Source organism: Solea solea, chromosome 8 (genome assembly GCF_958295425.1).
Source record: "Solea solea chromosome 8, fSolSol10.1, whole genome shotgun sequence".
Lineage (NCBI taxonomy): Eukaryota > Metazoa > Chordata > Actinopteri > Pleuronectiformes > Soleidae > Solea > Solea solea.
This window is the reverse complement of record NC_081141.1, coordinates 326,648-352,665: the sequence shown is the minus strand read 5'-3', so window position 1 is coordinate 352,665 and position 26,018 is coordinate 326,648. Positions and strand designations below refer to the sequence as shown.

Below are 26,018 nucleotides of genomic sequence, written 5' to 3'. Positions count from 1 at the left end.
CCCTATAAGAACATTACAGTGGAAGCAAACACCTCTTCTCTTTTCCTATAAACACTTAACTTCCGGCTTTGTGTTTCAATTTGTTTATTTATTGATAAATGTGGTACTAATCACTGAGTCAGTGGAGAAAAAAAATCTTGTACTTTGCAGAATCTTCAGTCCGCGTTGAGCTTGCTGAAGATTTCCTAAAGTTTCTTCTCCTGAATGAAGTGTGTACTTTTGTCTACACACTGACTGACAGGTCTACACACATGTGCACACTACACTGTCTTCTTTGGCACCACCACAACACCAGTCTGTTGGTTCCTCCACTCTGCTGATTTCTCCCAGACCCAAACCATTTTGGGAAAGTGGGGACATTTTGGCTGGTCCTCCCATCTTAAAGGAGCCTTTGGTGGTTAAGACCTGGTTTTAGGGTTTGGGTTGAATTGGGTTTAAGGTAAGGCATTTAGTTGTGACGGTTAAGATTAGGGTAAGGGGTTAGGGAATGCATACCATCTGTAAGGGTCCTCACTATGAATGGTTCGCGTGTGTGAGACAGCCGTTGTTCCTTCTGTGACCTGCAGGCGTCGCTGCTTCAGAGCGGAGCCACAGCCGTGACGTCGTCAGTCATCTGTGTGGAGGTGATTACGTGTAGCTCACAGACTAGCACTAGCACTAGCAGTAGCATCAGTGACAGCAGCAGCTACCTTGTCAAACCGGACAGTGCCACCAACGAGTCACCACAGTAGGAGTTGTTGGAGTGTATTGTGAGTAAAATGGAGGAAATGCGGCCCCGGACTGATATTGTTCCAAGTTAATATGGTAAGAGAAACAACCAACAAGCTAGCGTCAGCTTTAGCCGGTGGTGGTGGTGGAACGTTGACGCGCATTGTTGTGGCTACAGGAGTTAGCTAGCGAGTTACTGTATCTGTCAAAACAGTGGCCGACGCTGCCATAGAACACTCATTAATGGCGTCAGCAGTGAAACGGCACCGCGGAGGCTTCGCTTTGCTTTGCTGTAGTTTGGGACTGACGTTGAAACGCGTGAGCTAATGACAGTTATCAGCTGTGACACTCTGCAATAAAACCAGCGTAGAGTCACATTCAGCGATCAAGAATCCATTTTCAAGTGTTTCTCTTCTCCACTGCAGCACATCACTGTTTGCTCAGCACAGGTCCTGTATTACAGGTTTGAACCCTTTGAAAACCGACTGATTCATTAGTTTTTTATTAGCTTAGTTTTTTTAATGTGATTCTGCCACCTCATTTAAATATAGGGATATGTAGTTAGACATTTAGTAAAGCTTTATTTATTTAGCAATTTAATGTCTAACTACTCTGTGAGCAACTTCAGCCAACTGAAGCATGAGAAATCTGTCAACGTTCACTGATGATGAGGACGTGGGTGCTGCCAGGCTCTTTACATTAGTCTGACTGCCCTGATACGACCTATAATGTCTCAATATCGATATTGGCTGCGATATGAGTATGCTAAATATTGTGGTCATTTTACAGAACAGATAAAATGACCTCTGCAGTCCTTACGACATTTAGTTGCGTTCCTCTTTAGAGCGTATTCTATTTAGTGTTCAGATTGTACCAGTATTTACTTGTTTTGTTTACTTTTTTATTATTTTGATGTCATTTAGTCTAAGACTTAAAATGTTTTAGTAGAAGTTGCTCACAGAGTAGATCATGAGTAGATCATATACATGTATACATACATATGTGCATGTATGTATATATACATATATACATATATATATATATAGACACAGTGCATACACATATATGTTTATACATACACATATGTGTTTATATATGGTTGGAAGAACTCAACCAATAGATATTGACACACACAAAATGGAGGATGGGTGGGACCTAGTAGTATCTGCTATTTCACGCAGTAAACTCGTGGTAAATTGTTTGTCATGCAGCTGAGCTGCAGCAATATAATCACAGGTGGCATGATTACATACTGTTTATAAAACTAACACACACACACACACCACTACCAGCCAATATATGGTGCATGCTTGTATGAGACTATTCCCACAGTCAGGTACATGTAAGGAGGAGCCGGAACATTGCGTTCAATCTTCAAATTTGTATTCGGAGCAATCCCAACATGGGATTCCAAGATGGCAGCCATCATACAATCACTACGACTTTTACCGTTAACAGCACTTCTGTCCTTTTTATTTCACCATAAATTAGTCATACACATAGTACTGTGTAATTATATAATAATAATAATGTTTAACCATAGACACTGTTGTGTGGTGTGGAGCGCTGTTATCGACTGGTGTTGTTAACGATGGCTCGTCCGAGATGCGCTTGTGTTTTCGACTTCTCAGCTGGAATGAAGTGAACTCGGCAGTGACGTCACTCCCAGGTCCGAGTTCCAATGTAAATGGATTGCAGCATAATATACATTATTAAAGCCTTCTGACAATGTCCCAGTGACCAGCAAGGCCTCTGTCACCATTGTTGAGCAAGCTGGCTCTCATTTCCATATTAAGGAAATCTGAATAATCTTCCAGCCACTTCTCCTTTCAGAGGAAAACTGTTTTTTTCATCTCTTTCTATTTGAGAAGTATCTGCATTTTCACTGAAAGACACTCGGGGAACAAGGCACATTGTCAGGCTTTGAACCCAAATTGTGGGAGACAGACAGCTAAAATGCCTGTCATCAGAGCATGCACTTTGTTTTTTGTTTTCAATGTTGACATTTTAATGAGCACTTTTTGTCTTCATGTAGATGTGGCATGATGGAATCACCAGCATTGAATTCTTCTGAGTGGGACACGCGGACACGGCTCTGTCTCAGTCCCCAGAACAAGGAGCCATAAACTCCATGCATCGAGTGAAGCCACGTACTCCACAGACACTGCGATTTGCACTGGAAAATAGACACTGAAAGACGAGCCATGTTTGCCAAGCTGAAGAAGAAGCTTGCAGAGGAAGCAGCCACTGCTCCGCGGAGTGGCGTCCGTATACCACGCACCATCAGCAAGGAATCCATCACGTCAGTGGGAGCAGACTCAGGCGATGACTTTGTGAGTGACTCTGTGAAGTCTTTAGAAGCCTAATGTTTGTATGTTGTTTTTCAGCAGCTTTAAATTTACCTGTGTTTTGGATGTTTTTGTACTCACTGAAACAGTAAAACAGTAAAACAGTATACACCATCAGAAAGGAAGAGTTTTGGCGCATTTCCACCGGCTCGACTCACCTTGGCACGGCACGGTTAAGTTTGCGTTTCCTCTAGCATAGCACTTGGTACCAGGTTTTATTAGTACCTGCTCTGGCAAGGTTCCAAGCCGGCCATTGATCGGTCAGACTGCCGTCACTGGAAGAGACGTCCTACACAAGAATCAAGCCGAACAACAATGCCCACCTGTAGATCAGTTAAAAAGACTTTAAAGTCCTAAAAACACAGAAACATGCAAAGCGAATGCTGACTGGCGTGGCCGTGGCTCCACAGCTTGTTTGCCAGCTCCATTAATAACAAATGCAAATGGATGTCCAGGAGAGGGGAAGGGAGGTGATGCTGATGGACTGGGCTCCAGCTGCATTAGTAAACCCCTCTGTGGCTGCATAAGAGCCTTTTACTGCCTCCCTCTGGTATAAAGGAGCTCCAGGGACCATCTCACTGTTCTGCATCACGGCCAAATGTAAAGATGCTCCGTGTTAAATAGAAAAATAAGCATGATGAGACAAATACATTCATCTCAGGTTTGAATTCTTAACACAGAGTTTAAGCAGTAAAACAAACTCAGACTGAAAGCGACGTGTTTCCCTCTGCAGGTTATTTTTAAATCAAAAGGCAGGAAGTGAGAGTCATTTGATTTTGTCTTGAGTATTTTCTTTTTATCAACTTGCTTCACACAGTGGTTTCATTCGTGGGTTTTCACTTTCAAAACTAATGACAAAATGGTGTTATTAAGTAATCAAGGGCAGATTTTCTTGTGATGTCATTAGTCAGTTGATTGGTTAGTTCTAGAGAAGATCGGCACTGTGAGTGAAACAGTCATCTATCAGAAAGCTGTTTGTAGCAGGGCTTGGCTGTGATTAATATAGTATATTTTAATATAGGATAACAATGATGTTGTCTCTTTGTAGTGCTCGTAGTCCAGATACTGTGTTACTCACTGTTGGGAAAGTACCCTCGTTCAAGCAGGGCACCCCAAAACGGGTTATTGCCATTCAAAGAGAAATAATAATAGAACAAATGGAACCAAATCCCTAAACCACCGTTCACGGGTGTAAACCATTGTATAGGAGTCTCTAATGTTATTTGCTGATTCGGACGACATATGGACGACATATGGCACGACATATGGACGAGATATGGACGAGATAGGGACGAGATGACTCCGTCCCAGTTCTGCTTGGATACTGGGTCAAGGACAGGAGTCCATTTGAACAGCGTTGTTGATGCTGTGCATGGAAATGTACTGACTGTTTGATTGAGGAGGTTGTGATAATCTGTGGAAATCTGGTTTCATAGAAGAGCTACTCTTATTGTTAGTAAAGGAAAAGCACTAACTGGTGTTAAAGGCGACATAGAATGCTTGTATCACACATATATGTTAGTTATAGAGGTCTACTTACATATATTAACTTGTTTTCATGGTTAAAAACCTCCTAATCGCTGCAAACGAGCCGATCAAAATATCTCCTCACTGACGCTCTCGTCAGCCGCGCTGTTTCTGTGTTGTGATTGGCCAGCCAACGAGAGCTTTCCTACTGTACTGTGATTGGCCAGGTACCTGGAAGTGATGTAATAGATAGGCCAGCTCTCAGATACACAGCTCCCCCTCTGGCACGGTGAGAGGAGTGGTGAGGATTTTTGATGACGACATCAAACTACGGAAGTGCCGATCCGCTTCGCAGAGCCCAGGAAGACAATACAACACTATTTTCTCAGCAGTGGCTGAACTGTTTGTGCTGAAGCTTTAGGGTTTCATAAACGAGGTAATGACGCAGATACACACACAAACGCAGCGTTAATTGGAGCTTCCGGTCTATGTGGGCTTTAACAAAGACGGTATCATATCTCACACAGGGAAGCCAGACTGGATACATTATTTAGTGATGTTGCCATCTGATACAGTGGCTTCAGCAAGTATTCACTGCCCTCGACAGCCCTTCACTTTTCTGTGTAATAAATAAAATTAAAAAAAATGAAAGAAATTACAAGTTTATCCTTAATAACACATTCAGAAAACTTGTTTTTTTAGATAATAAATGTGAAAAAACTGAAACATTCATACTTATGCACTGAATGTTGCTTTTTGTTGGCAGGTTCATTCAAAGTTACTTTTCCAACAATAAATGTGCACAAATGTGAAGAGAGCTTTGAATACTGAACCCACTTGTTTGACCTATAATAACAAGTTAATCATGTGGTTTCCACAGTTTACTCCACATGTTATAAAATGTTGACAGTGATGTGTTTCTCTCATCTAAAACAATGTTTCCCAAACTTTATATACAGGGACCCACTTTTTAAAGATGGGAAACCAATTATTACTCAAATTACAATATGGCAGCCATGATTTTAATGGCAGCAAGCTTCTTTGTCTTAGAGGCTGTACACACGAAAACAAGTTCAATGATTTTTTATACTGTATATACAGTATATATATGTATATATATATATAATATTGGCTTTTGAGTCCCAGAGTGGGAAAACCTCAGATCACCACCCTGTCCTGCACTTCCATGTTCCATGTCACTGTCTTTGTCGTGTTAGTTTGTTGAATTTGTTCTCGGACAGCGTTTATTTGCTTTCCTTAGTCGTCCACTCTGTCTCTGCTTCTATGATTGTATACATTGTAATGGATACTTATTATAATAAAACTTTATTTAAAAAACGTTTGTACACAGCATGCTCAACGTCCCTTTCTCCATTGTTGGTGTACTTCTGTAACATTGGTATACCATATGTGTAGTGCTTAACACATTTATTTGACCACCATGCAATGTAAGGTTTATACCACAGCTGCTCTAAATGAACAGCATCGGTAATTATCAAAATATTTGTTTATGTTTCTGTAATGGTTAATAAGCTCTTTAACTGAGATTGTCTTTTGAATGCTAAAATATAGTTATTATTGTTATCTATGAATTTTCTAATTTACTCTTCTACCAAAAAACTGAAAAAATACTAGAACACATGATTATTTTTTCATGAAGATGTCAAATTATAGTTATTTACTTGCATTCTTGACTAATAAATGTAGGCAAATTCTGTTTAATTGCCATAACAATTAACAATAACAAGTTTTTGAACGATTTCTAAAATATTGATGTTTTTTGTTTTTTATGACAGGTGGTCTAATAAATGTGGTAAGCGTTGTATGTACCACAATGTACATGTCTAGGAAAAATGTTGCGTTTTTAAAGAAAACAACTACAAATAAGCGTAAATGTAATAAGTGTAAAGTTCTGTATTCCTGTAGTCTTGAAATCTTGATTGTTAAAATCTAAATTCTTGAAATTGCAAAGAAACCTGAATTCTAACTTGAACTTGCAGAATACCTAATGCTTTGTGTTTCTTCAGGCATCTGATGGCAGCAGCTCCAGGGATGACCTGCCCACTCTGCTCCTCAGAAGGAACGATCAGATCCGGAAGCTGGAGGCCAAGCTTTCAGGTAGGACACGTTGGACTGAAGCTGAACTGAAGCTTTCAGACGTTCTTCAGAGGAGCTGTATGTTAGAAGACAGATGTCTGCAAAGAAATTGCCTATATTTTCTGCTGTTTGTTATATTAATGGCAAACTCTTGAGGATGTCTGGACCAGGTTCTCCACGTATTCTCTGGAACTGTGTCTGAAAACAGCTTGTGTATGAGCAGCTGTTGTAATCTGTAAGTTATAGATCCTGATCCAGAGGATCCAGAGGCTGCTGTGAGCACGGCCTGGCCTGCATCCATGCCCTCTTTGCTCATCAGAAGTAAAACAGTGATGTTGTTTTTAGCTGACAATTGAAAACGCACATGGAGCATCACTTGCAACTTCCGCTAAAATATAAGCTAACTTCTTAACTTCCGGCCAGTTGTCGTAAAGGGGAAACTTGGATGTTTTAGTAGTTAGCCCTGAGGGATTCAACATGGCCTAAAATCACAGCCTCCACTAAATTCTATAATTCGTCGCTAAATACTCTCTGCATCATTGGCTACATTTGAAAACCAGGAAGTGACTGTGCATCAACTGAGGAACAGTCACAACACCAATGCACCTGCGGACTCAGCTGTTAGCCTTTATTCTACATGTTTACACTATATTTATTCTACATTTTTACACTATATTCTTTATTTATTCTACATTTTTACACTATATTCTTTATTTATTCTACATGTGTACACTATATTCTTTATTTATTCTACATTTTTACACTATATTCTTTATTTATTCTACATGTTTACACTATATTCTTTATTTATTCTACATGTTTACACTATATTCTTTATTTATTCTACATGTTTACACTATATTCTTTATTTATTCTACATTTTTACACTATATTCTTTATTTATCCTACATGTTTACACTATATTCTTTATGCTTTCATGGTGCAGTAATTCATTACCAGCCTTTAAAGCACTCTAAAGCACTGTTTAGAAAAGACATTTATTTGTCTGCCCAGAGTTTTCATAGGGAGCTGGCTCTAGGTGTGTGGACATTATAACATCGCCATTTTATAATTTCCAATTTTTTTTTATAGCTTATCCCGTAATCTTTAACTCATTCAACATCTGGATCTTAAGATATTGGAACAACAAGCTGAAACAGCTCTTCTGAGAGCTTCAAACTGAGCTTTAATGTAAAGAAGAACAACACAAACAACTCCAGTTGACCTTCACTGTGCTTACCATTCTATTCATGTTCATTTAGAACCTGGATGGAAACGTAGGACGATCACATCAACTCAGATTTCACATTAATAATGAACGTGCTCGGCAAAGGTCCACCTTCATTGGTAATTCACATAAAAGTGAATATAATTAAAGTTTCTTCTTATCCACATGGAACCAGCGTTTTGGGAGCACAACATTTTTTTGAAAACCTGTCCAGGTGTAGGAAAATCTGAAATCCTCAGCAATACGCTACATGGGCCAAACACTGATGTCATAGCCCCGCGTGCACTTACTGTCGCTTATCTCTGTTGTCGTCGTCGTCGTCGTCTTGTGTTTGGAGATTGTTTGGTCTCTGTCATTGTAATGTATGTGTCTCTAGTTTTGGTGTATCTCTGTACTCGCGTTACAGCGCCACATGCAGGCCTGGCATATGTATTACAGTGTTGTTTGTGTGGATGAAACAATGCTGTGTTTACAGAAAACTTGACAGAGTTGAGGTAATGTTGTGTGTAGAGATGGCCTCCTCAGCTCACATCCTGTTTGAGCACTTTTATTTTTACACACATGTTCATTTATGTCACCACCCGTTCAATATTTATACACATTTATGTTCTTCACTGATCATAAAGTGGGATCTTATGTAATATAATGACATTGATTTCATATTTCAGCAGTAAAACTTGATCCACTTTGTTTGTCCTGACTCTCTCTCTTTTTCTCCCTCTTTCACTCTTGCATGTGTGCGCACACACACACACACACACACACACACACACACACACACACCAAGGGTTAAAGGTCACACATTCCCATTCCTTACATAGTCAGTGATAGCACTTGTACAAGTCATTGGTAGTTTTGCATTCCATTATTTCTCAATCACTTTTTTCCCCTTTTGCCCCCCCCCCCCCTTTTCACTGTCTGTCTTTACTGTCATCTGCCTCCATCTTGCTTGTTTTGTGTGTGTGTGTGAGCTTTTTAAACTTCATCATCCTACCCACTCCCCAACACTAGACTACGCTGAGCAGCTACGAATTATGCAGAAGACCAAGGACAAGCTTGAAATTGCTTTAGAACAGCATCAGGATTGTACGTACCTCTACTTTCCTCCCGACGAGCTTCCTGTCTGTCATCCGTCTGTCATCCGTCTGTCATCTGTCTGTCAGCTGTCTGTCAGCTGTCTGTCAGCTGTCTGTCAGCTGTCTGTCAGCTGTAGTGCATCCTAATCACTTCTCTACTGTCATGAGCTGTAGAGGTTTGTTTTGGTGACGCTTTAAAATCCACCCTTCACCAATTACACTGATATGAGTTGAGTGTGTTGATTTCAGCTTTTTCCCGGGAAACTAGTGTTTGTGCATCTTCTGTCTGACAGTGATGTTTAGATTGAGGTCGTTTAATTGAATTTGTAGACTGACTGACTGACCGAAAGGGGGGGGGGGGGGGGGGATTCTAAGGCTCCTAAGGATCAATACGTATTCTCAAAATCTGGTGAGAAAATGTGTTATGCAGTATTTTGCGATGGCAAATTGGCGACGGCAGAGTTTTGATGAGTTTAAAGCTATTTAAACCATCTGACTGTCAATTTATTAGGATGTTGGTGTTATTGTTATTGGGGAATATTGTTTTCCGCATGTTACAGAAGTGTGAACAGCCACAGGGGAGAAAACTATCTGAACTGTAAATAGTAACATTCTGTCAGTGGTGACACTCAAGAGGAAAGAACTGACAAACTGATGAGTGACAAAGTTCCTGTTACAGCTGTGAACATTCTCTAACTCATCTTCCCTGAACATTCCAGAACATTCAATCAGTAAACTGACGTTAAGATCGTAAAAACCATCTCGTCATAGTGCGAAATGGCTCCGATCATTTTTCCTCTCCTGTGGCACAAAGTAGTGTAATGAATAGCATCCAACGCTAAATTGGCATTTTGGAAAGAGGGGACACAGGAAAAGTAAGAGGACACAGATTTGTTGTGTTTTTCACTGGTGTCACGACGGCTTATCTGACATGAGTGAATCTAAATGTTGTGGCTCCAGTGGTGATGAATAATGATTGAAATATTACAAAGCACACGTGTGTATGATCAATGAGCAGCAGAGTGTCGAGTGAATGAAGGCAGTTAATGTTCAGCTGTATCCAGTGGACATATATATCATACAGAGAAATCATTTTTCCCTCAGTTCAGACACTGTGAGGTGTTTTCAGGGCTTCAGAGAGTAGACCTCGTCACTTTCACTTCTTCAGGGTGGATTTCCTTTCTTCATAAACAGCATTTAATCTTTGTTGCATTAGGGCTGGGTGATATGGTCAAAACAATCCAATCACGATATACATTTATCATTCACTATCGATGCATATAACAATATAAATCAAATCAATATTTGTTTCTCTTCTTTTGAGATGTTTGTAAACACACTCGCATGTTCTTAAACTACAGTTATTACCTTTCATTTCAGATAACACCTGGTTTATTTCTTTTTAATGTTAAATGAAGGATATTTACATGCGTAGAAACAGTAAAACTACCTTTAAATATGGTTAAACATTCTGCTATTACACAAATAGTTTTAAAATCATGATATACTGTATATTTAATTTATAATATTTGTATTCAATATAATACAGCAATATAATCAATGCAACAGCCTTTAAAACCAGGAAAAGTCATTACAGATACCTTACATGTACAGTATATATACGTACAGTATGTGTATATATATATATATATATATATGTATATACAGTATATAATCCACATACTGCCCAGCCCTAGTTGCCATGCATTGCTTTTCTCTGCTTCTGAGGGAACACGCCTCTTAATGTGACTCTTAACTTTTCACAGCTACTAACAGTGCCACGCTCATGTATGTTATTTCTTTTGGTTGCATACCAACCTTTCTATCTGGTTTCCATGTTCCTGTTCTCCCCACTCTCTGCTTCTTCCTTTCACTCTCACATTGCAGCGGCTATAAAGAAACTCCAGGAGCAGAGCGAGTCTCACCAGGCTGGCAGAGCCAAAATGGCCGAGGGGATGACTTTAGCTCTGGAGAAGAAGGATCAGGTAAATGTCACTCTGTCCAGGTTCTAGCTCAATGCTGAGTTGTGGTTTGTGTACTTACGTCTTCACATGGTTCCACTTGCAGGATTGGATGGAGAAGATGGAAATTCTGGAAAAGGTACGTCTAAAAGTCTTTGATTTTCAGTGATGATATTATACATAATATATACAGTATATATATATATATATATATATATATATATATATATATATATATATATATATATATACATATATATATATATATATATATATGTATGTATATATATATATATATACATATGTATATATATATATATATACATATATATATATATATATATATATGTATGTATATATATATATATATACATATGTATGTATATATATATATATATGTGTGTGTGTGTGTGTGTGTGTGAATCTTTCAGAATCTGACAATTCAATTGACATTTATTTAAGATGAACTTGCAAAAGTATCCTGTGTATAGCCTGAAAAAGTGATGTGAAGGTCTGACATTCAGTATATACTTTTGATATATACGTATATATGTATATATGTATATAAATGTATATACGCATATATATACATATATACATATATATATACATATATGTATATATATATATACGTATATATCTGTTATTTTTGTTAAAAATGTTAAAGAAGTCAATCAAAAAGATGAACAATATAATAATAATAATAATAATAATAATAATAATAATAACCCTCTGACTGTTGTGTTTGTGTAGGAGAAGACTGAATTGTCGGCTCAACTGCAAGACATGATGGAGCAAAGTCTGACTCTCTTCAAGAAAAGGGATGACCTGGATGAACTGGAGGGTTTTCAACAGCAGGAGCTGGCCAAAGTGAAACACATGGTGTGTGTGTGTGTGTGTGTGTGGTGTGTGGTGTGTGGTGTGTGGTTTGTGTGTGTGTGTGGTGTGCTCTGCTTGATCTGCTCTCCCTTTTCTGCCTTAGAAGAAGTTTAGAGGTGAAATAGAAACATGTTATTTATACAGGTGTGTCAGTGTTTGAGATTTAGGAAAAAATAGTTCCATTTGGCAGAAATGTAATATAAAATAAGTGTACAATCACCTAAATGTATAATTCATTGTTTTCATGATCACAGAATGACTTAAACATTGAATCAGCAGCATGATTTTAGAGCTGAACTTTCAGAGTACAGTCACAGTTTTAATGATAATGAAGGCTCAGGACAAGTGTGACTCTAGAGTGAGTGCATGCTCTGTTCTTTTTTCTTCTGTCAGTTGCTGAGGAAGGAGGAGCAGCTGAACCAGCAGGAGCGACAGCTCCACAAGAAAGAGGCTGAAGTCCAGTCGGCAAAGCGTGGGCTTTCTGAGGCTCGAGGGAAACTCCAGACTCTAGAGCAGCAACATGACGAGAGCTGCAGACTCAACTCTGAACTGGAAATAGAGCGGTAAGTCATCTCCAAGAAAGAGTTCAATAAAGACGTTCTATTTCTAAATACTTACTACATAATACTAGAAAAATACTAGTTTAAAGTTTGATTTGTGCAGAGAGGAACTGCTGCTGCTCAGAGAGGAGGCCGACAGGAAGATCAGTGAGCTGGAGGGAAAATGTCAGGAGCTGCAATCGCTCGTCCAGCAGGTCTCTGAAGACTTCCAGAAGGTCAGGATTGAGAACTCAGCTTCCACATACACTTACAAAACCGTTTTTAACCATTTCAAGTTTGTGAAGGGCTTTTTTTTTTTCTTTTTTTTTTTTCAGTCACAGAGTATGGTGTCAACTCTAGAGAATTCACTCCGTGATTTACAGACTGAACATGATTCTCTAAAACTGCAACAGCAAAAGGTCAGAAGAACATCTTTGACTAACGCAGGTGTCAGTCTGTTATATGTAAAACAGAGACTGTTTTCTTATTTCAACACATCTCGTCCTTGGTACCTCGGCAGGCTGCTGTGACAAAGGAGGAGAAGGAGCGCTTGTTGGTGGACCTTCAGAAGAAAGTCACCTCCCTGGAAAGACGACTGCAGGGGAACCTGAGTCAGGATGAGCATCTACAGGAGCTTCTCCAGGAGGTGAAGAACATACACACCAGAGCATTCACTTTAGTTTGAGTCATTCAATCTGTAAAAATAAGATTATTTTGATCAGGATAATCGATACATGACTTTTTCTTATCTTCCATGTCTGCCAGCTATACTTTGGCAAAATCCAGTCCATACTAGGGCTGTAACGATTAATCACTGATGATTATTGATTATTAATGATTTCTAAATGGTGATGATTAGTTCAATAATCATGCCATGAGTGTGTAGAGTGCTGTCAGTCACTTTCATCACGGTTGTTCTTTACTTAAAGCTTCACTGGTCATCACATTGACTGTAGAAGCAGGAGCACCTGTTTATATCAATGTTTATATCATTTGTTGTTTTTCAGAAGTCCATCGTGGAGCAAAGTGTAGCTGAGACCAGAGCGGAGCTGCTGACCGTGCGGACAAACCATGCTGATACTGTCAGCTCACTGGAGGCACAGGTAAACCAACCCTATCAGTAAACCTCACAATGAACCAACTGTTGGTTTATGAAGAAGAAAAAGTTCTGACCAAGTGGCAACAGGTCGTGACTTCACCCGTAAGAATCTGAATGCCGGACTGTAGATGAGTTAACAATCCTAAAAACGTGGTTAATCTCCAACAATTACCTGGGAAATGTCTCAAATCGCAATATTTAAGTATTAAGTATGTGACAGAGGACAAACAGACTATACCTTCATTTACAATTCAAACCTGTTCTAATGCCATCAACTCAACATCCAAATGTTGACTTTACTGCTGATGTTTCCTGTCATTCAATGAACATTATACTGGATCTACTACATCATCTGTCTCTTATGTGAAGGTTTCCAGAATGAGCTGCAGCATCACTGAGCTGCAGACCCTGCTGCGACACAAGGACGACTCTTCCAGGGCCTACAGAGCGAGAACAGACACACAAGTAAGCACACACACACACACACACACACACACACATACTCACTCACTCAGTTCACTGTGAAGGACCATGTTTACGTCCTTCTTATTAGTTTAAATGAAGTGTTCATTGACAATGCTGTCACAGCCAGTGTCATAGTGACTTACTGTGTGTTTCAGGTTTGTAACCTGGAGCAGCAGCTCCTGGAGTGTAGTGACAGACTGAAGAGTGCTGAGCAGCAGATCACAGACAAACAGCAGCACATGGATCAACTGGTGAGGACCTCACTGTTATCTGACCACTCAGGTTGGATTGTTAGCAGAGTTCTGCTAAAACATTTCAGAAGGTCATGCCATGTGACCAGAGTGTGTAAATGAGTGAGTGAGGTACGTCTCTGATGTTAGCATGATAGCATGATAGCATGTGTGTTAGTAGCAGTTAGCATGGTTGGTATGTGGTGAAGCACAGAAAAAAGAAAACAACAGAAACAGAAAGAAACAATGTAGTTGCCTGCTATTAAGTTATTTTATTATTATCATTATTATCATTATTATTATTATTATTATTATCATTATTATAATCATTAATAATAATAATAATAATAATAATAATAATAATAATACTATTAAGTTATGAAGTGACTTTTTTGAATAACATTTTTTAATCAATATATTTAACATTTCATTTAGAATATTTATTGTGTTTCACAAATGTATTCAATATAATAAATATGATGATTTCTTATACAACAGGAAGATTCATCACAGAATGATGATATGATATTCTGTAAAGTATTTCAATCTTGGTCTCTTCAGTGCTCTTGTTAATACAGTATATGAATACAAATCATTAATATAGAAAGCTCTGCTGTGGCGAGCCCTAAAAGGAGAAGCTGAAAGAAGAAACATGAGTTGGTTTTTAATCATGCATGTGTGTGTGTGTGTGTGTGTGTGTTTCTTCAGCGTGCAGTGTGGAGTGCAGAGAAAGCCTTTCTGGACCAGCAGGTGTGTTTGTTGCAGCAGCAGAGTGAGGAGAAGGTCGGTCGACTGGAACAATGCATTGTGTCATTAGAGAAGGATAAACAGACGCTGCAGGACAGATTGGTATGTTCTTTTCTTTTTCACTTCCTTTGATGTATTTGTAGGAAGTCCTTCTTCCTGATTATCAGAGGATTGCTTGTTTTTGGAGCGGGTGGTGCTGCTCCTCCTCCTCCTCCTCCTGCTCCTCCTACTGCTCCTCCTCCTCCTTCTCCTCCTCAGAGCCCAGCATGTTGCACTGCCATGATTCTACAGTAGCTCAGAAACAACAAAGGAAGTTACTTTCATGTTTTCCACTCACTCACTTAAAAAAGGGGAGGGGCCTGTATGTGCCGCTGTAACACTGCTGCAGAAATACATTAGAAAAAGAAGATGAGCATGCACATAAAGCAAAGTTTCTTCACAAAAAAAATAACACTTTATTCCAATAAATACACATTACAATGTCTACAAACTCTGAAAGAGACAGAATGAAGAAGGCCTGGAAGGAAAAGAAAGGTTCTCATAAAGTAAATTGACCAGACAATAATAAAAAAGATAAGTGACGACAGAGAAGTGGGATTACGATGTATGTATATATTTCAGTGCTCCCTAAACGAAATGATAAAAAATATAACCTTCACCTAAACTCTTTGTTGTGTGTGTGTTCTGTCTTTAATTAGCAGTGAAATGAACAGTTTTGTTTGTGTGACAGGCTGATGTGGAGAGGCAGAGTGATGATGTGAATGCCACGCTGACGCAGAGGATGGAGGAGCTGGAGCAGTGCAGGGTAAAACCAAAGCAACACAAGGCCACACTGACATAGATGAAGCAAATAATAATCTTCATAAAATGCTAGAATGAACTGTAATCTGTAACCGAAATAGAAATATGACTGTGATTAGGAAAACATCCACATCAAAACAGAGGGGAATAAAAAAGAAACATTCCACATACACATACAACCTTACAAGGCACTATATGAAGAACATTATAGGCTCTGATACATGTGATTATAGAGTGTTGAAACAATACTCTCAGAACAACTGCTCGTACACTGGATACAAACACTCTGTGTTCTCTCTCAGCTGGAGCTCAACAGTCGGCAGACGCTGAGCACAGAAATCGCCAAAGCTCTTGAAGAAAGCAGGCGACAGAAGGAAGAGCTGCAGAAACAGGTCTGTGCACACACACACACACACAGTGTGGATGGGTTTGACATCCTGTGTGTGACTGTGAAAGCATTCACTGTCTTCATTGTTAAAGGTTGGAGAGCAGACCACATCCCTGCAGAGCTCACAGCAGGAACTGTCCACTGTCAGTGAGAAGCTGGCGCTCGCAGAGGAAAACATCACAGCTCTACAGAACGGTACATTATTGCTTATTTATATACAGGTCACATTTCAGGGGCTCCAAAATAAACACAGATTCAGATTCTGTTACCTGACAACAAGCAGATAACGTCTGCAGCTGACTGCATTTGGTGGCTTTTCACTGAAAGTCCAACGATATGTCGACACAAGTGAAGAAAGCCTTCATTCCAAATAATAACCACAACCAAATAAACATTCAGAAACAGCAGAGCCATAGAAAAACATTCGGATCAACAATGTTCTTAAAAAGAAGGAAGAAGAAGAAGAATCCGCAGGAGAACTCAGAAACACCAGAGGACCTGGGTTCACAACACAAGAGACCAAGTCAGTCACGTGACCTCGTGCTTTTCACTCACTGAAGACTAAAGTGACCAAGTGACCAAGTGACCAAGTGACCACGTATATCCAGGGAGGAAACTCACTCACTGCAACCAACTATTCAAAGAAGCCTTTCATTTATCATCATTTGAGATTGTCCCATTATTTCTGAGCCCCTGAAAATGACCAATCATTTATACAAATGCTTATAACAGTTAATGCTTTTAGGTGGATGTTTGTGTTGTTTGTGTGATAAACTCAACACACATTCTATCAGAATCTAAGATCTAAAATGACTGATCTATTATTCATGATAATCCCTTTCTATCATGTATTTGTCGTCTATACCAACTGAGTTTGTTTTAAATGTGCTTTATAAGTAAAGTTGACATTGACACTATAGCAGTAAAATGCTATAAGAAGTCAACTCAGTGATATGAGTTTTACTGGGATGCAGACGGTCTCACTTCAGTGTGTGTGTGTGTTTCATGCTGATGACATTTCCTCCGTGTGTGTGTGTGTGTGTGTGTGTGTGTGTGTTGCAGAGGTGCAGAGTGGACAGGCCTCTCAGGTCCAGCTGCAGGAGCAGGACGAGCGACTGCGAGCTCAGCTCAAGCAGATGGAGCTGGACAGAGACTCTGAGCTGAGCAGCCTGAAGATGGAGCTGCTCAGTCAGACAGAGCAGTTAGACCGCTGCCAGGCACGGGTCAGTCCAAACAGCTGTGAACACTGACTCTACATGAGCTCCTGACTACACGATACAATACTTGAGTCTGAAACACGTCATAGAAACATCTGAGCTCAGGCGTTCCTGTGTGACGATTTCCATCTCTGACCAACTCACACATGGGATTTGGTTATTTTGTTAGTATTATGATCAGAATGACTTGTCTCATTGTTTTGTTTCCTGTGCTTGAGTCCAGGTCTTGTATCTGGAGGTGGAGGTAGAAACTCTGACAGAACAGCTTCACAGCCCTGCAGTGTGTGAGGACGACCACAACGGGAGTGTGACGGTGGATGATCTGGATCACATTCACAAAGTCAACAGAGAGTTGGAGCAGCAGCTCAACGACAAGAACAGGGTCAGATTCTTATTGTAAAGTATGCTACTGTCCCCATAGCTTCACTACTATGTTCTTCATCACAGCCAAAGAACACATGTTATCCACTACTGATGCAAACCAACAAAGGTTAGGTTATGTGATATGTCTAACACGGCCCCTCATTATTATTATTATTATAATAACAATAACAATAATGATAATTATAAGCCCTCTGTGAAAAGGAAGCTTAAATATAAGCATGTTACTGCCGTTCATCCTGTACCAAAATTAAGTCATTCATTCGTTCGTTCATTCATTCATTCATTCATTCATTTCATCTAGACTCACTTCCACCTTTCTCCCAACCCACACCTCTTACTTTATTTTACAGTCGTCACCATAAAAGCTCTGTATCCTTCTTTGTTTTAATGTCACAGAGGAAATATTCTTTGTGCTTTTTGGATTTTAATGTTCAGGTGTTTGAGTTACAGTTGTCCACACATGTTTGATGTCTTTTGTCTTTTGTCTTTTGTCTTTGTCTTTGTCGTGCAGACCATCAAGCAGCTGCAGCAGAGACTGGCTGAACTGAAGAGAACACTGCAGAAAGAACTGGTAAGGCAGTGAAGTGTGTTATTATTAACATCATCATCATCATCATCATCATCATCATTATTATTATTATTAGTATTATTAAAAACAGCAAGTGTAACGTGCTGCTTTACAAATATGTCTTTTCTAACGACAGATGGTCAGTCTCTAGTGTCCAGTTACAGATGGAATTGACATCAAACTTATTTTACACCAATATTAATGTAGGTTAGTGTATTAGTATTAGTGTAGTAGGTTAGTGTATTAGTATTAGTGTAGTAGGTTAGTGTATTAGTATTAGTGTATTATTGTTAGTGTATTAGTATTAGTGTAGTAGGTTAGTGTATTAGTGTTAGTGTAGTAGGTTAGTGTATTAGTATTAGTGTATTATTGTTAGTGTATTAGTATTAGTGTATTATTGTTAGTGTATTAGTATTAGTGTATTAGTGTAGTAGGTTAGTGTATTAGCATTAGTGTATTATTGTTAGTGTATTAGTGTTAGTGTAGTAGGTTAGTGTATTAGTATTAGTGTATTATTGTTAGTGTATTAGTATTAGTGTAGTAGGTTAGTGTATTAGTGTTAGTGTAGTAGGTTAGTGTATTAGTATTAGTGTATTATTGTTAGTGTAGTGGGTAAATCACTAACAGGCAGAGGTCGTCCTTCCCTCTGCTGCAGAGTTAGAACTACAGCTGCGTCCATCTGTCAAAGCAGCAAGACAATGGAATTCCAGCGGATATTAGATAACTGGTTCTAGTGGCTGACATTCTCTTGTGTGATTGCCACCATAACTTCATGCAGACTGGAGCTTGTAGAGGTGAAAGTGACTTCATGTGTCCATCTCTGACAACTGCAACTGCAGCTGCAGCCACTGATCAGTGTCCACATATCATTTGGCACAAATGCTCACTTGGACTCAAGGATGACCTGAATTTGGAACATTCAATTCCTTTTAAGTCAACATGTGATGTTCATGTGATCATGTCACATGATCCTGGGGAAATTGGAGGCTGCGTTGGTCAGAAGACATTCCAGAACCACTGGGCAGTGTCATCTTTAAACGTTTGTACATGCTGTTCCCTGAGTGTAAACACAGACACATTTCTCTGTAGAAGCTGAAGTCTGAACCAGAGGCTGAAGCGAAGGAGAAGCTGACAGAAAGCCGAGCAGAAAAGCAGGAGAGGTTTTGTCCGGAGCTCTCGCCGGTGTCGACCCTGAGTCCCCCGACCTCCAACACCACCGTGACCAACACGTCCGACCTCAACGACTCACGGGAAATCAACTTTGAATACCTCAAACATGTCGTCCTCAAGTTTATGTCCTCCAGAGAGGCTGAGGTAACTCTTCTTTACTCGTATTATACAACTGTTGTCACAATTGTATAATACAGTTGTATAATATGGATCGCTGTGTGTTTACCAGGCGTTTCAGCTAATACGAGCTGTTTCTGTGCTGCTGAACTTCTCCCGTGAGGAAGAAGACATGTTGAAGCAAACTCTAGAGTACAAGGTTTGTGTCACACGACCGCATCATTCAAGCAGCATCATAATCACTGTGCGGTGTGCAAAGACCTTTAGAATGATACGTACTCTCACGTCACAGTCTCCTTCCTTTATTACTGCACTCACTTTTTCCCACTGTTACACATTTTACATTTTATGTTTACAATATTTATTTATTTTTGTATTGCTATGTTAAAACAATTTCCCCTTGGGGATGAATAAAGTATTTCTATTCTATTCTATTCTAAAGTCTGCAACAACTATCTTGTGATATTGGCAAGAAAATGACATCTTGATATTTTAAGTTTATTCTGACAATATTGATATTTAGCTGTTAAAAATGTGATTTGAATTGTCTGAGTTATAACTCAGATTATTTAAGTGGACACAATATTAAAGGAAACGTCAACTTATTTATTGTCTTTAAACTTCAGGATTCAAGTAAATATTCAAAGACAAAAACCCGACACTGAATGTGCTCAGTGCAGCAGCGAGGCCTTTTTCTGTTTGAAGTATAAGTTATTGTTGTAGTTATAGTTATAATAATAAGATCAAAGCCTGTTCTTAATAAGAAGTGTGAGCAGTTGTCATGATTGACTCAAACCTGCTGTTTAATTGCAGATGTCCTGGTTTGGGTCCAAGCCTTCTCCTAAAGGGACGATCCGGCCTTCGGTCTCAGGCACCTCGACTCAGTGGAGATGATGATGATGATGAGCAGCAGCAGCAGCAGCAGCAGAAGCAGCAGCAGCAGCAGCAGCAGCAGCAGCAGGAGCTGAAAGGATTTACCTCCATGAGGAACACGTTTCTAGCTTTAAAGTGTGAACAGTGTTGTTGTCACAGAGCTGCACAGGTCGTGGGATAAAGACAAATTCATCATCAGTTTAAAAAGGATCATATTTTCTTGTTAATGGTTGAGGTAAATCTGCTGTTTTACAGACTAAGCATAATTCATACATGATTTAAAAGTGACCTGCTGAGACATAAATAATGGAGTGATTGACAGCTATTTTAGGAACTATTTTTGAGAGAAAGGAGCCTGACTTGATAAACTAATGTTGCCTGGTTCTTCCAACTGTATCATTTTAAGATAAACGAGGGGTTTGTTAAAAGACAGGAGGGAAGTTTATGTTTAACACTAACACATCAGGTCTGGGCCACATGCATGAACATCTGGTTTTTCATGTAGACACAAGTGTTCGGCACATTTCACATCACAGTTGGCCACAACAATGCTCGCGTGCACACAAGAAATAAACCTGATTTAAACCACTTATGGAAAGGTTTAAGTTCTGCAGCAGAATATGGAAGCTGCTTCGTCCCTCACACCAAACTCCATAGTCACACAGGAGCTGTTCTTCCATCATTCAGTTCAAATGTTCAGGTTTATCTCAGTGACACAGCAGCAGACGAGCAGCTCCTGTGTCTCTGAGTTTAAATCACTGATGAGAGGTTTTGTGTCCCGTGCTGAAGCTGATGAGGGTTTTATTAGGCGTGACTAAAATCAGTGTTTCCTTGTGTTGGTGCTGGCTGCCGTGGTTTGACCGCGTGTCTGTATTAAACAGGACCTCAGTGGACGTGACCGTACACGTGCTGACGTCAGTGTGGTCAGTCAGGGTAAACCATTACAACTGCTCTTCATGACCACTGACTGTTCTCACGACGACCTGAGCCTCCCTCACATGCTGTTCACTTCTGGGCTGTGGGCTCCAACCTAAACCACCAATAAGCTAAAATAACTTGTTGTTTGAAAGAGCGCCCTCTTCAGGGTCAAAGAAGACTCCGTTCTGTACTGGAGAAACAAATATGGCTGCCACCAGCCAACACTGATGAATCAACAATATGAATGATGTGGACTTTATTTGCCTGTTTGGATTATAATTATTATTATAACAATAATAATAATAACAATGGTGTGGTGTAATAAGTGAATTTGATGTAATTAATGCCAGAAGGACATGCTCTACCTTTACCTGCCTTTGCTAATGTAAATGAATGTACATTCCATGTGTCTATTTATGTATAGAAACATGTACATATGGTATGCACCGAGAACTTTATAAATCAGTGGATGTAAATGGTTTGATGTTTGTTTTGCAGTATTTATCATATTTTTAAATCGGTGGGAGGATCTGCATGTCTGCTGTTCAAACGGAATCATGGGATGTCCAACGAAAGCAGAATCATTGAATCATAAAACATACGAGGGCGTCGTCTAAACCAGTGGCTCCCAAAGAGCGGGTCGAGACCCACAGAGGAGTTGTGGGAGATGTTTTTGGGTCCCAAAACAAACTTTTTCCCCCATGTAATTTTCCCAATGTTATAGTTAAGATTTATGTATTTATATTTTATATAACAGGCATAAAATTCTAAATGATATCAGCTGTAAATGAGTTGCTACATTATGCACAAATTTGCTCTTGTCATGATTAATATCTGAGTTATGAAATGGAAACACTGGTCTAAACTGTGTCACTGTTTGTTCTTCATGTCCATCTGTTGTCTTCATACTTCCAAGAAAACATCTGTGACCACAGAACGTTTCCCTGCTGGGTGATTAAATACTGTCTCCATGAGAATCTAAACAAAGAGTCAATGCACTTTTTTAACTGTGGTAAAACTCGCCAAACAGTCACTACAGTGTTTGTCTCTTTGCTTTGTATCATTTAACATTTGCTGCTGGGTTTCCCTTTTCTCTTGTTTCTTAATATTAAAACCAAAAATGTAGAAACCTCCTTGTGGCTCTGGCTTCCTCTGTATTGGGAAGGTTTTTTTTCTAATAATGTAATATTTTAAAATGTGATTATAATTTATACATATGTGTGTAATATTAACATTTATAAACTCATCATTTTACGCCATCAACATTTATGTAAAAATAAGAATATGTGCACATTCTAAATTATCCCTTTTTATGAAAAGTGTATTCACGTTTGACATAATTGTGTACATTGTGTTGTGTTGTGGGGAACATGAAAATAAAAATGATTGAATTATAATTTGCACACACACACACACACACACACACAGATGGAGTAAATACATGATGAAGCAGACAAACAGAGACCTGAATTCCACAAATACTTTCGCCGTGTTTCAGTTGTTTCATCTGACCTACACCCGCAGGTGGCGCTGTTTGCTTGTGAACACTAAACCGACGAAGAAGAACTTCCCCGGAAGCTACTTTTTGTGAGCACGCGGAGCGTCCGGCCTTTCCAACAGGGCAGCGAGAAGAAACATGGTGAGGAGCTGACGCTCTTCTCTTAAATTCGTTTTTTCCCACGTGAAATTCGGTTAAATCTCAGCAAACGCGCGTCATATTGGCACATAAACATGTGCTCTAGTCGCTCGCATACGCTTCGATAAGTAAACTGTCTCCGAAATGTATTTAAATGTTAAATTGTGTAGCGCTGCTGTGACAGTCATCGCTTCACTTGAGCTGCTAGTCGTAAGCTAACGCATCAGGCTACATGTAGCCAGCGTGCTAACAGTGCTAGTAACTGTTTCAACGGCCTGGTTTAAATCATGTACCGTAGCAACTTGTTGAAGCGGGTTGAAACATTAACGTGCACATGAATAATCTGAATAATTGGTGTCGGGTTAGAAGAGTAATGTGTTGGAAGTGTAATTGTTAAGCTAACTAGCACCCCGTGTTTGGCTCGTGTCATTAGCGATGTTAATGCCACTCAGTATGTTTGATGTCAGTGCGGCGCTCTCTCTAAAATCATCCTCTCCTGCTCCAGGCCAAGATCAAGGCACGAGATCTGCGGGGTAAGAAGAAGGAAGAGCTGCTGAAGCAGCTGGATGATCTGAAAAATGAACTGTCCCAGCTCCGTGTGGCCAAGGTGACCGGCGGTGCTGCTTCTAAGCTCTCCAAGATGTACGTAATGCAAAAGAACTCATTTAACACACTTCACACTTCAACTCTTACGTTTCCAGTCGTTGGTGTTGAGGATCACAGCAGGTTCAGGTGCTGTTCGGCCCCTTAAGTTCAGTACATATGTGATGCATCTCCTCGCTGACCTCAACTCTGCCGATTGATTGATCGACAAATCTAAACTGTAAAAGATCAGTGGTTTCATACATGCTATAAGATGACATACACACAAACGCCTGCTCGGGACTCGGGTTCTTTTTGCTTTGGTTCACTTGTCTGTGATGATATTTGTTGAGCTGATGTTTTGCTGATGCATTTTCAACAACTGCTTACCAAAAGACTGAGACTGAACTACCCAAATCGACTGTTCTAGTAATTAAATAATTAAAAAATGAATTATTAATGTTAAGTAATTAAAACAAGCTTTCAGATTTTTCGCCTTGAACATAAATGTCTCTTTGCTCCAAATAACAAATTATTAAAACTGAATAATTTGTTTGTGGACGAGACATTTGACAACTTAATTTCCAGGTTTTGGAAACGCTGATCAACATTGTTTGATGTTCTGAGAAACACTCTATTAATGGAGAAAATGGACACGTCAGATCATTATGAAAATGATCTTAAGCTGCAGCCTTAGTAACACTAGCTTCTTTGCCAGATTAACAGCAATTAAACATGCTTTTCCCTGTCAGCTTCCAAGTGTTACTGTTATTGTCTTCACTTGTTTACATTCACACAATGATGAACATCTAAACTAAACTGTAGCTCTGCTCCTCTCCAGCCGCGTCGTCCGTAAGTCCATCGCCAGAGTCCTGACTGTAGTCAACCAGACACAGAAGGAGAACCTGAGGAAGTTCTACAAGGTGAGAGCACTGACTCCTCTGGTCTTAACCAGCGCACACGCCTGCTCAGGGCTTGGCTTCTTTTTTTCTTTGGTTCACTTGTCTGTGATGATATTTGTTGAGCTGATGTTTTGCTGATGCATTTTCAACAACTGCTTACCAAAAGACTGAGACTGAACTACCCAAATGTTCCTGTGAGCAACGGCTGACTGCAACTATTCTAATGAATGATTTCTCTCTACAGTACATGATCGCAACTGTCATTTTGTGGCTATTAATTAGTTGTTGTGACATTTATATCCAGTTATTCAAATATTGTTGATATATTTAATAATAAAATGATAAATGGTGATTGAAGACATTTTGCAGATACATCAATATATCGAGTGTTTGGCCGATGTTTCTGTGCCCAACTGCAGAGGTCACTTAGTCATGTTTTTCATGTTGTATGTAGATTTTCTTGAGCTCAAGATTTGTTTGTTAAACAGAAAAAGTGGTCTTCTTCAGAATGGTCACAGGAAGTGGTCGTAACATGTCACTGTAATCAAAAAACCTTTTTCTGTCCGACTGAACAAAACCTGAACCCAGTGATATTACCACGAAGACGGTATTAACCTTTTTGGACGGATACATTTTTGTGATGGAGCAAAATGAATGTAAAGGAACAATAGTTGTAGAGGGCGGAGCCTATTTAACCTATTATTGTAATCATTAGTCAGATCAGATCTAGGTGTTCGTTGACATCCGATAATACTTTTTAAAGCCAATATCTGCAGATCCCGACATCGTACCGATATTATAGTGAAGATTATTATATATAACAATACATATTATATAGAAGATTGCAGTCGGTGTTAAACACAGTAATGTGATCTGCTTTTGTATGTCATATCTCCTGGTGACAGTACAAAAAACCTTTAAAAGCTGTGCCAGCTGTATGAAAGTATTCTCTATTTTTAATTTAAGTTTTCCAGGTTGTTGAAAACCAGATTTTCTTTCCATGCTCAACGTCTATTTAATGTATTTCAGGGTAAGAAGTACAAGCCCCTGGATCTGAGACCCAAGAAGACCAGAGCTCTGCGCCGCCGGCTCAACAAGCACGAAGAGGGTCTGCGTACCAAGAAGCAGCAGAGGAAGGATCTCCTCTACTCCATGCGCAAATTTGCAGTCAAAGCATAGATGCGTTTTCTATTGAGTGAATAAAATCTGTGTTAAAGACTTTGGTCTGCTGTGAACTGTTTCCTCTGCATCAGTGTGATGTCATCACGCGTGTCAAACGTTTAAGCGACTTGTCGGTAACAGAAACGGACGTTTCTCCAGGTCACATGTCTGAGCTGGGAGGTGAAGGAAGTGTTTTCTGGAAATGATCAGTGGTGATTTGTCAGTGTGGTTTGGTCCCTCAGGTCTGCTCTGAAATGGACCTTTATCATTTTGACAGACATGGTAAATACTACATTTGACCACATGAGGGCAGCACATGCAAATACTTTGTCATTTTCAATCCATTTATTTGAATTTGTATGTGTTTGAACTGAGTTGAGTTTATTGTAAGGAATTCGACAGAAAATGTATCAAAAATTGATGGATTTTGCAACTGAACAGCGAACGAATATATGTG

At 39.5% G+C, this 26,018-nt stretch overlaps 2 protein-coding genes across 4 annotated transcripts; both read left to right on the top strand.

Moving 5' to 3' along the window:
- The first annotated feature begins 613 nt into the window (after nucleotides 1–613).
- On the top strand, nucleotides 614–22,413 carry golga1 (golgin A1). 3 transcript variants are annotated; one of them, XM_058636073.1, is made up of 24 exons: nucleotides 614–804; nucleotides 2,744–3,041; nucleotides 6,551–6,641; nucleotides 8,860–8,934; nucleotides 10,812–10,909; nucleotides 10,992–11,024; nucleotides 11,639–11,767; nucleotides 12,158–12,327; nucleotides 12,428–12,539; nucleotides 12,639–12,722; nucleotides 12,824–12,949; nucleotides 13,311–13,406; nucleotides 13,772–13,867; nucleotides 14,023–14,118; nucleotides 14,806–14,946; nucleotides 15,575–15,649; nucleotides 15,948–16,037; nucleotides 16,126–16,228; nucleotides 17,096–17,256; nucleotides 17,474–17,632; nucleotides 18,146–18,205; nucleotides 19,292–19,516; nucleotides 19,602–19,688; nucleotides 20,303–22,413. In XM_058636073.1, exons 2-24 carry the CDS (start codon nucleotides 2,913–2,915, stop codon nucleotides 20,381–20,383), a joined length of 2,517 nt encoding a protein of 838 aa, XP_058492056.1. In that variant the 5' UTR covers nucleotides 614–804; nucleotides 2,744–2,912; the 3' UTR covers nucleotides 20,384–22,413. The 3 variants fall into 3 exon arrangements, with proteins under 3 accessions (XP_058492056.1, XP_058492058.1, XP_058492057.1); XM_058636074.1 differs by lacking the exon at nucleotides 614–804 and adding an exon at nucleotides 1,026–1,171; XM_058636075.1 differs by lacking the exon at nucleotides 8,860–8,934.
- A 360-nt stretch (nucleotides 22,414–22,773) lies between these two features.
- rpl35 (ribosomal protein L35) lies at nucleotides 22,774–25,619 on the top strand. Its single transcript, XM_058635224.1, has 4 exons — nucleotides 22,774–22,919; nucleotides 23,422–23,558; nucleotides 24,340–24,421; nucleotides 25,430–25,619. Exons 1-4 carry the CDS (start codon nucleotides 22,917–22,919, stop codon nucleotides 25,577–25,579), a joined length of 372 nt encoding a protein of 123 aa, XP_058491207.1. The 5' UTR covers nucleotides 22,774–22,916; the 3' UTR covers nucleotides 25,580–25,619.
- Nucleotides 25,620–26,018: the final 399 nt, after the last annotated feature.

What these genes read in the sequence shown, in the direction of transcription:
- golga1 (XM_058636073.1), top strand. Translation starts at nt 2,913, where the DNA reads ATGTTTGCCAAGCTGAAGAAGAAGCTTGCAGAGGAAGCAGCCACTGCT. An exon ending in TTTAGAACAGCATCAGGATT is followed by an intron (nt 8,935 to 10,811) that starts GTACGTACCTCT and finishes CTCACATTGCAG; the next exon opens with CGGCTATAAAGAAACTCCAG. An exon ending in TAAAACTGCAACAGCAAAAG is followed by an intron (nt 12,723 to 12,823) that starts GTCAGAAGAACA and finishes GTACCTCGGCAG; the next exon opens with GCTGCTGTGACAAAGGAGGA.
- rpl35 (XM_058635224.1), top strand. An exon ending in GCTTCTAAGCTCTCCAAGAT is followed by an intron (nt 23,559 to 24,339) that starts GTACGTAATGCA and finishes GCTCCTCTCCAG; the next exon opens with CCGCGTCGTCCGTAAGTCCA. An exon ending in ACCTGAGGAAGTTCTACAAG is followed by an intron (nt 24,422 to 25,429) that starts GTGAGAGCACTG and finishes AATGTATTTCAG; the next exon opens with GGTAAGAAGTACAAGCCCCT.